Source organism: Accipiter gentilis, chromosome Z, assembly GCF_929443795.1.
Source record: "Accipiter gentilis chromosome Z, bAccGen1.1, whole genome shotgun sequence".
NCBI classification, from domain to species: Eukaryota; Metazoa; Chordata; class Aves; order Accipitriformes; family Accipitridae; genus Astur; species Astur gentilis.
This window is the reverse complement of record NC_064919.1, coordinates 64980520-64990947: the sequence shown is the minus strand read 5'-3', so window position 1 is coordinate 64990947 and position 10428 is coordinate 64980520. Positions and strand designations below refer to the sequence as shown.

General features: G+C 36.1%; 1 protein-coding gene across 2 annotated transcripts in view; it reads right to left on the bottom strand.

The window, feature by feature from the left end:
- Window positions 1-10428, bottom strand: part of ADAMTS6 (ADAM metallopeptidase with thrombospondin type 1 motif 6) — a 159797-nt gene that overhangs the window by 4579 nt on the left and 144790 nt on the right. For both annotated transcript variants that reach the window (XM_049795340.1, XM_049795339.1), the window contains 2 exons: window positions 6019-6195; window positions 4622-4778 (listed from right to left, as the gene is read on the bottom strand). In XM_049795340.1, the coding sequence (XP_049651297.1) occupies window positions 4622-4778; window positions 6019-6195 (334 nt within the window). The remainder of the gene's footprint in view (window positions 1-4621; window positions 4779-6018; window positions 6196-10428) is intronic.

The window sequence follows — 10428 nt, the reverse complement described above, 5'->3', positions numbered from 1 at the left end:
CAGGATGCTGTTGCTCCAGGGCCTGACAGAACAACAGTCCTTGACTCCGAGATGTCTGTAAGACAAATATGAAAGAGACAACAGACACACCAAACAGGTAAGAAAAGAAAAAAGTAATAGAGAAACAAACACAATCAGTATGTACAACTATTCAGCTACTCCTGTCTCTCTTACTTCTACATACCATCTCCTAGTACATTATTTTTGCTCTGGAACAGGTAGTTACAGACAGTGTGTTCATGCTGCCAGCATACTGTAATAGCAAGTTTAGTGCAGATGAGAATTTTTAGTATTCGAACCTAGGAAAGCATTAGTGAGGCTGAACTTCAGGGTCTGTACTGAATGGTATTTCTGAAAATGGCAATATGCATGCTTTTAGGCAGATAAGTAGAGGTCATGAAATGACTTAAACTTTCATTTCATTAACACAGATACAGGGCTTTCATTGCAATTTTTTTACTCCCCCTACCCAACGTTTCACGTACTGCTTTTCTAATTTTTTAATTCTCCATTTGGAAACAGTGTTGGATGCCAGGAGAAAAGACATTGGGCGTAGCTGGTTGAAACAGACATATTTCTCTATCAGCAATTGCACATGGGCACTGTGTTTCACAGAGTTTCAAAAACTCTTCCCAAAAGAGGTCAAGTATCTTCCAGAAATATTTCACGTTCCTGTGTTTGTGAAGACTGGGAATATAGGAGAGACAGATGGTGAATATAAATGAAGTGAGGAATAAAAAGGTTCACTTGATCTTGACAAGAAGTAAAAAGTTTACTCAATCCCCAAATTAACCCTCATACACATTGTATTTACTTAAATACAGATAAAGCCACTAACAGCATTTTTGCTAGAATTAGGATTTGAAATGATCCCATTTTGTGTTTCTTTAAGTTATTCTTCTTCTTGACTAAAACTGGACCCTGTTCAGCCAATGCCATTTGGACAGCAGCGAGACAATATTCTAGAAGTTGCCCACAACTTCTGTTTTAAAAATCAGTTTCGAAATAGATATGGTGGCTGATGAAGTAGCCTATTCTTCCTAGGACTGTGGATGAATGGAAGAGGTTTAGCAGAGCCTTTTTTGTTCCTAGTAACTACTGTTAATGAGTTTCAGTAAGCTACATGTATTAAACTCTCCCTTTCTGAACTTTGTGGCTAGATCAGACAACATTGTATTAAGTATCATGCTACAGTAATAAAATCACAGAATGTCACTGGGCCTTCAGCTAAAGAGACTGCAAAGACATATCCCACAAAATACAAGGAAAACTAAAATGACATAAAAATTAATAAAATAGTTTTCAGGTGGCCTTTAGCAGTCTAGACTCAGCAGACCTATATATACCTAAGAGAATAATTCTGAATACATTTCAGATTGTGTGGTACATGCTGCCTGTAGTTCACCTCCAGGTGTTACCCTCATCAGTGGCAGCCTGTTAAAACCCCACGTACAACATTCTAAATCACCAATGACGACTGTAAAGAAAACAAAGTGCAGATGTAAAATGTGACAAGATGTACTGTAACTTTCTTATTATTTCTGTATCCCCAAAACTTTGACTCTTATTTGATGTAAACCACCCGTACCTTTCCCAAGAAAGTGCTTCCAAACTTTACTGATGTGATCATTACACTGCAGAGTGACTCAGGCTTCCTCAAAACCATGTATGTTCTTATCTTGGGTCAGCAAAATTAAGTTGTCTGTAAATTGTTGAAGGGGTTCCATAGGCTGTGAGCACTGGAGTTTGGCAAGTGAAAGGAATCAGGAGGTTTGGTTGGGTTTGAAATAGGAAGGGAATCCCCTCAGCTAGTCTGACACTGCTGCAAACCAATGACCCGTTGCTGACGTTGCTTCTGCCCCACAGTGGAGCCCAGAGCATGAAGCAGTGCTAGTAGGCGGCAAGTGGACAAAGTCTCCGCGCACAAGCAGGTATGCTCTGCTACGTATGTGCACTCCCAAGGGCCAGAACCCTCCCTCTGAGAGACCTGACTCGTTACCTGAAACCCAAATATTGATACTCAGTTCACATCCCACTGCACCTGGAGAGAGACAGAAGAGAGCGTACAGGCACAGTATGCCCCTCTCACAAATACAGTCATGAAGAAATACCAGAACTCCAATATTTATTTCTTAGAAAGTATTATCTTTGCAAAAACAGTTGTGCTCTTTAGGATTAGTTAGTTCTTGAAATCTGACAGGCTTTCCGTCTCTAGTATGCTGAAAAAGATATACCTCTCTGTTTAAAGGCTAACTCTTCACTAACACAAAGGGTGTCAGCTCCTCTTGTGTCTCAGAGGATTTTTTTAAGGCAGAAAATGTGCAATACATGCACAGTATTCTGCAAATCCTCAGTTTGTGCTTCTTATATTCAGTATTTAACAGCAGCTCTGGAATGTGTATAAATTAGAATATGTATTTAAGAAATAATTTCAGAAGTATTGAAAAAATCCCGTGAAGACAAAATTTTTGTCTAATTTTGGGATAGGGCACCCTTAGTATTTCATGGATTGCAGCAAGACTCTTCTGAAAGGATGTAGGTATTTAAATTTTACATGAACTTTGGCATCACGTTTACTTTTGAGCCATCTGAGCCACTCAATCACTTACAAATAATCAGTGGTTTCTAGTAAATTCAATGTGGGCCATAAACAAAAATGGGACGCAAAGTGGCAACGTGTTGGGAACTGCATCTACCGAAAGAGACTGTGCTGTACCTTTTTCCCCTCGATTCTTCCTAACTGCACTAATATGAGGCTGCATGGCTGTCAGTAAAGAACTGGCTCACGCCTGGCCCACTCAGAGTGCAGGCCAAAGAGCTAAGACCATCTGGAATACTATGTAAGTGATTTTCAACACTTTCTGTTTGTGGATCCCAAAAATTTTCCAGTGCAGGTGTAGGTCCCTGAAAAACACTATTGCAAACAGGCTCACTTCTCATAGTTGCCCTGCACAGTTCCACTGTAAAGTCCACAGCCACCCAGGGTACACAGATCACACACAGAAAAACCCTGATTGTATTCATCTGTAGGAGATGAGAAGATTTTCGTGATAATATTGAAGAATTACTAACATAATGACTATAAGTAACAACATAACCTCGTCATCTTGAAATTAAGAGGACACTGGGACTAAACCATGCCCACTTACAAGCACTTTATTACCTTCCTTACTTTGGAGAAAGTCAACATCTGTGTTTGGAAATAAAATATCATTTAGCCTCTGAGCTTTAAAGAGCAGAAAGTTTTCTAGATTGATAATCATCACGTAAAGATTACTTGAGAGGGCTAAACATAAAAATGGGAATTAAAATAACCAAGGAAAATTCTATTATGAAGATTTTTCAAATGACAATATGGGATGATTTAAAGCCTCTGTTTAAAATTGAAACTTCCAATCCGTAAATTACAGTGCTCCCATTTCATCACAGACATCTCCATTTGACAGATTTCTATGATAACTTTGAATCTATGGTGCAAACCTGAATGGATGCAGTAGGAATTGAATGAACACCAATCCAGCTAGACTGTAGCATAAATTTACCTTTTTTAAAAATTTAAAATCAGAGTGTTTGTTCCGTATAAATAGAATATTAAATTTCTAGCAGTTGGAGAACCTATGTAAAAGATACTCCATTATATACTGCACAGAAATTAGTTATCTTAAAAGGAGCAGTGTTAGTGACATTGCAGTCAAGTAGTCTAAAGTTTAGGGAATATAACTGTTTTAAAAGAACTACTACTGCTGTGCAATCTTTCTTGATTTTTTGGACATGTGTGTTTTGGTAATTTTTTATTCCTTTTCCCTTTTCACCCAAAATGAAATGTACTCATCTGGTGAGCAACTATTCTAAATTTTTACAGTCAATGAGGAAACTTTTTTCTACTGCATAGAACCCCAATTCTCCTTTGAAGACAGCATTTAATAATAGGTTGCCTTGGACAATTTAGGAGTTGAGCCTTTCAGAAACATTAATAAGCTTATTTTGACATCATTATCTAATATTTTTCCTAGCAAAAATACGTTATGATGAAGCTAGTTAATCAGATGATTAACTTAGACTGTATAATGTAAAAAACAGTGTAATTATTTCAAACAGCATTATAAATCCAAGAAATTAAAAGTTAATTAGAAGAAGCTGACAAGTAAGTCAAAGTATAAGAACAGGCATGTAGCACCGTGTAGCATTAAGTCTGTGGTCCCAGTCTTTCAATGAACATATAATTAAGTATTTTTGCCACTACATTGTTAAGTTAACCCCTGATGGGAGCAGGTAGAAAGGTCAATGGATGAGAAGTATACCATGCTCCCCCTGCTATTAGGGACATTTCCACTGAACCAATAAAGAGACTGGAAAATTAATGACACAAAACAATGGTATTTTGTTCATGACTTAGGCTCTGTATTTTTAAGGGAGGTTTTTTTAAACAAAGAACATGTATTTAGGTTTTTATTGACTTCACCTTTGAACTACAATGACTAATTAGAAAATAATTGTAAAAAATTCATTCACAGTCTGAGAGATGATGTCATACAGACTTTTACTAATAAATTAATGCAGTACCACTGACCATGTCACTTCACTCTTTCCGGAATAAATCGTATTATGATGGCAAACTTACCCTCTGTGTTGGAAATGGGAGTACTGTCACATTTACTTTCACACTGCTGCATTGATGGAGGTCTAAGTGTTTCTGGACACTCGCTGGATGCTTGTCCAGTATATGAGAGGCACTGTACTGTTCTCATCTGTTGCCCAAGACCACACTGTGCAGAACACTAAAAATAAGAAAGATAAAAAAGTAGAATGCCTTCGATCCGATTTTTAAGTATAAAACAAGGCAACAGGAAAGCAATCAGGAAGGGTACACATGCACAAATGTTAAAGATAAAAGGCATATGAAAAAGAGATTTGATTAATACAGAAAATAATTTTCATAAAATAGTCTAGAATTTTTATATTTTTGACAGTATATGCAAGCACTTGTCTTTCAAAGAAAATAAAACACAATGCAATGTTGGATCCCTGAACAGTTCAGAATTAAGGTATAAGAATATAATTTACACTACTTCATATATCATGTCTGAGTTTAAGTGCCTGTTTTCAAGAGAGAAATAGTCACTTTAGAATAAAGAAGAAAACCCAAGGGGAACAAGAATTCAAATCTGCTAGAAGACTTTTTTAAGGAAAAGGAAACTATCTTTCAAACAAAAATACTTTGCTGTTTCAAAACATTTTTTAATTTCTGTAACTAAACAGTGGTTTTAACACAATATCAATTTAACATAAATGTGCATCTGAACAAATACCATAAAAGAAAGGCTGATTAGACTGCAATACCACGAATGATTGTCCCCCGGTTAGTCAAGCTAAGGTGGTTCATTTTCATTAGTGGCAAATTCCTCAACAAACTTAGAAACTGAAACATCCATTTATTATTTTAAAAACAGGCCATTGATCATAATTGAAATGCAAAAACATAAAGAAAGAAGGAAACTCAGTATATCATATTTATAAATACTGCATAATGACAGTGCTATTCAGCCTATCCTGTAACAATTTATCTCCCTGTCTGGTAATTCAGTATATTTTATGTAAAATCAGATCTCAAAGGTTTTTTGGTGGCTATATATGTATCCTACTAAAACAGGAATTGGCTTTGTATTTCGATCATGTTTCTCAAGGAAGTTAGATGTGTTTTAAAAATACTAAACCTTGCAACACTGCTGTACACCCAAATCACCTTCCAAAAAAACCTGTAATAAGGACTATTTAATTCTTTAAAAAATGCATACACAAACTCACGCAGTAGAAACTAGATTGCTGTCAGCAAATCCTTCACAGTTCAGCAGACAACTATTATTCAGAACCACACTTCAATCCGAGACAAATAAGGGAGAAGCTGTTTGTTTCAGTCATGTGAACCATCTCTTATCCACTTACAGCAACATCTTATCCTTAGAAGGTGCTAATGTGTAGGAGACTAACAGCAATAAATACTTATATGAACTATTTTACCTGTCCCCAGTCTCCAGTAACCCAGCGAGGAGGAGGACATCGGCCTAAACTGCAGCGGATGCGGACCGGCGGCTTGCTTTCCTCTTGGCATTGTGTGGCTGGAAAAGTTTTTAAAAGATCGCTGCTTTTGCACAGAACAATTCGATGTTTGAATCCTGGGCCACACTTTGGTGTGCACTAAAAACCAATAATTTATATAAATAAACAATTAAAACCTCAGTGAAAAGTCAATAAAAGTGTCAGAAAAGTTATGGAAAACAGACGACTATATTTATGGTCTTATAATTAAACTATAATCACAATTTTCCCACGATTATAATGATAATTACAAATGTTTAGAAACATCAACAAGATGACTGATTATTGCTTTATTAAGTTCAAGTTTTTATAAGTTTTAATCTGACAAAAGTAGATTTCCTTTGCTATTTATATTTGGGCTATGGTGTTACTATTTACTTATACATAAGAGCCGTTAGATTTAAGAAAAGCACTTTGCTGCAAAATAGAAAGGTTGGCCACACGTAGCACTATTACGAAACAAACTTGAGTGTGCATTTCAGAAATTAAAAGTAGAAGTCTCTGTTCTTAATATGACCTTAGTACAGTCTTTCTCCACCTCAGTTACAGACTACTGAGCTACAAAGAACACATTTTTCCTCAATAAACATATGGGAAGATAAATGGTTTACTGGACTCCATAGAAACCAGACTGTTCAGACAGAAATACTGTACCCTCTCCTACAATGCATGCTTTTCTCTCCTCTCCTAATTAAATTTCAATTCTGTTTTCACACAGTTTTTGGTTTTCCTCCTTTTATCACTCCTCTGCTCGTTCTAACAGCAAGCAGATAATAAAACAGTAATTTGAAAAGAAGCCGTTCTGATGACCTCTGCTTTTCCTCCTCTTTCTTCATCTTGGTCCACCCCCCACTTCTCCTTCCTTTTTGCTATTGACTATTAACTGTCATTTACATAAGCACAACTGCAGAATGGGGAAGAGACAAGTGCTAACAAAATTAAAACTCAAGACCTTACCTTCCCCCAAATCAGTCCCTCTTTAACATCCGACCAGGAGATTTTGCAAGCAGAGTTTTAGAATTCCCTACTGGCATGTTAACTTTTATCCCATGAGCATATCTGCAGTATTTGGACGAGAACCAGTTTCTGATAGCATAAACCTTACATACTGATTATGCTAAATCTGTCAAGAGGGGAACTGCCTTTCATATGAAAGCAGCTATACAGACAAAACATTATCTGGGAAAAAACACTATGTGGACCGAAGCAATATTCAAGAGGTCACACACCAAACGCCTTAGACACATCCAAAACAGGTCAGTATATAACTGGGGAAAAAACCCACAAACCCTAAGATTCATTTTCGAAAAAATGACAAGTGATCCAAACTTTACTGTTGTATGCCTAATCCCGAAGCATCTCTGCCTGACTTAAAGAAAGTTTAGAACAGTGCCACAGTACTATGTAACATATTGATATTCCCTATACATATTTAAAGGTGTGTATATATATATACCTCAAAACAAGATCTTTAAGAAAATCTCTCAGTGGGAGCCACCTAAAGTAACCCATGCAGAATGGATAGGTTTATCCTAAATCTTATCCCCGCTTAGGTTTAAGATCTTAAACAAGGCTGCAAAGAGATGGGTCTTCCATTTGGAGTTTATAATCCAGAACTGCAAAATGGGTATATAATCACTTACCTTAAAAATTAACCTTTACTTTCCTATGCTATTCTATTCCTTCCTACCAAGGTACTGCCTCCTTATCTGCAGTAGTTCAGCGTTCAGAATTCTGATACAGAAGAGCCAGGTTCAATCATCCTCATACTGAAGGGCCTTTAACCCCAAATCTTGTGTACTCTAAATACATGCCTACTACAAAACTACAGGAAGGAGGGAAGTAAGAGAAGAGAGATCTCTATCTCTCCGGCTGAACTGCAATAACACTATTAATACTAAACAGAGACCAAAGAAGAATAACAGATGTGTGAGGTCTTCAGCATCATGATCATGAATACTTAAGTTCAGGTCCAAATTCCATGGAATGTTGCATGTATTTTCTACCACAAATATTTCATGTAAAATGCATGACATTTAAGCAGAAACTAGAAGCAAGTGCCCCTTTCTAGCCGAGTACTTAAAATCACCTGCGCTCAATTTCTTCCTCTCAGTGACTGAGCATTCTGTCAAAAACAAACAGAAAAGACACAAGGTTGAAAGGACCTTGTGAAAAATGTCAAAACCCAATGTGCCTATGCTGTTTCATAATCTCTAGAATGTGTTAGCAAGCAAGTAAGAGTTTGAGGATCAAAATTTGAGTTTAGGTGCATCCATTTTCTAGTCCTTCTTGAAGACACATTGTTTTATCTATGTCTCATCTCTCACCTGAGAAAAATCTTTCAGCTACTGGTACCAGAAGAAAACTAAATTTCAAAATTCCACTAAATAAGATGGACTACACCCAGTCCCCAGAAATGAAAGTGAAGTAAGGAAATAAGTTGCCTACAATAATACTGAATCACCAAAAATAAAAAGTATCAGTAGAATTTAACAAAAAATTTATGTCTCCAAAGTAAATGCAAGACAAAATGCCCAGACAAACAAAAACAGAAAGAAGTGTCTTCCATTACTAAATGCTTCTAGAATTTTTGACTCACTCAGTGGAAGTCATGACTAACGGTAATATGAATGCAAAGTAAATGTGCTTGTCTGATAAGGCTTCTCTCAAGAAATCCTTAGATTGTTTTTTTTCCAGTTTATTATCTGGAAAAACATAAAAGAAGTAATTTACAGTGGGCAGAATAATTCAGTCAAAGCTCAATTATTGCAAAGCACAAAAACTTTTATGACAAAAATGACATTACCTGAGAATGACTACATTCCATTGGGCAAGACAGTTAGCTTTAATTACTATTTGATAAAAGCACTTTTACATTCCCCTAAGGACTTTATTTAATCTCTATGTTTACGAAATTATTTTGTTTCTCTGACCAAAAAGATGCAGAATTTCTTGTTAATTAACCCTGAAGGCTAAAAAAATGTGTAACTATACTGATGCTCAACAAGTCCATTAGCATATAAGAGAGTTCTATATTTGTTTAATTTGTACCACATATTGCTTGTTTTGAATATGAAACCAAAACTTTAGAACTTGCATTCCAGAGAAAAGTAGCAATGTTTGCCATTGGCTTCAATGGAAGCAGTGCTGAACTCTTCACTTTTTGAGTTCACTCGTTTTCATTTTTGTGATTCTGTCAGAAAATCATATAAATACATATAAATAAATGTTTATATCTATAGTACTATAAGAATTTTAATACATTATATTTCTGGGAACCCTGAATAGAAAAAAGCACTATTTTTCTCATTGTATTAAAATGGTATCATTAGTCAAGACAGTTTGCCAAGCTATACCAGGCAAACACCAGGCAAAAATTCATACCAGAAAGAAGCTGGCACTTTTTCACAATCTCAGCAAAGCTTGAATCTTTATATTAGAATGATTTTGTTCAAAATTATAACATGCTCCTGCTGTATAAAAGGCTGGATACGAAGGCCTTAAAAAGTTGTTGAAGCTTCTTACGAGGATGGTAATGTTGATAGTCTAAGGATGATGTATTAGTGAGCAATGACTCCAGGAGGTAGCTAAAGGGCAATAGCATGTAGACAACATAGATCTACAGCTCTGTAACTTGTCATATGGATACTATTATTTGTTAGTACTGAGATGATGCCTAGATATTCCAATCAGAAATAAAGTACTGTGATTACAGATGCAAAGAGCTAACAAACTATCAATGCCACAGATGTGGTATAACAGAGTCTTCAAACGAACATCCCTTCCTACTCATCCATTCTTTCCTTTTCACTCCTTTCTGCTGTAAGTCAGATTAATTTTCAAATGGCTGGAATATACTGTACCTTTTCAGGTTGGGACAAGGAGCATTTAATACCTTTTCTGCCTTGATTTTAGTGCCCTACTTCTTTTGTGAAATGCTGGCTAACAGTGGGGTAAAAAAAATATTGTTCCGCATGTAGAACACCACACACTTGAAGGTTCACTACGCCATTTCTAGGTTTCTTGAAGTCCTGATCTACTCTGAGGAAAGCTGCTGGAAGAAACTGCTTTTCTACAGGTTTCAGGTTATAAAACTGACAACTTTTTATAGAACTGATTCAAAAAAATATCTGTTACCTTAAACTGAATAAAACCAGAGACAGATTGAGTTATAGTCTGGGAATGACTGAGGATTATTAACAAAACCTGGTACAAATAAGAGGAGATTCAGAATATAAGTAAAAGCACCTGTCTGATAAAGTAATGAAAACAAAAAAATTTCAGAAGTTCACACTGTACTTTAGAAGATTTTTCTTTGATATAAAAGCTCAC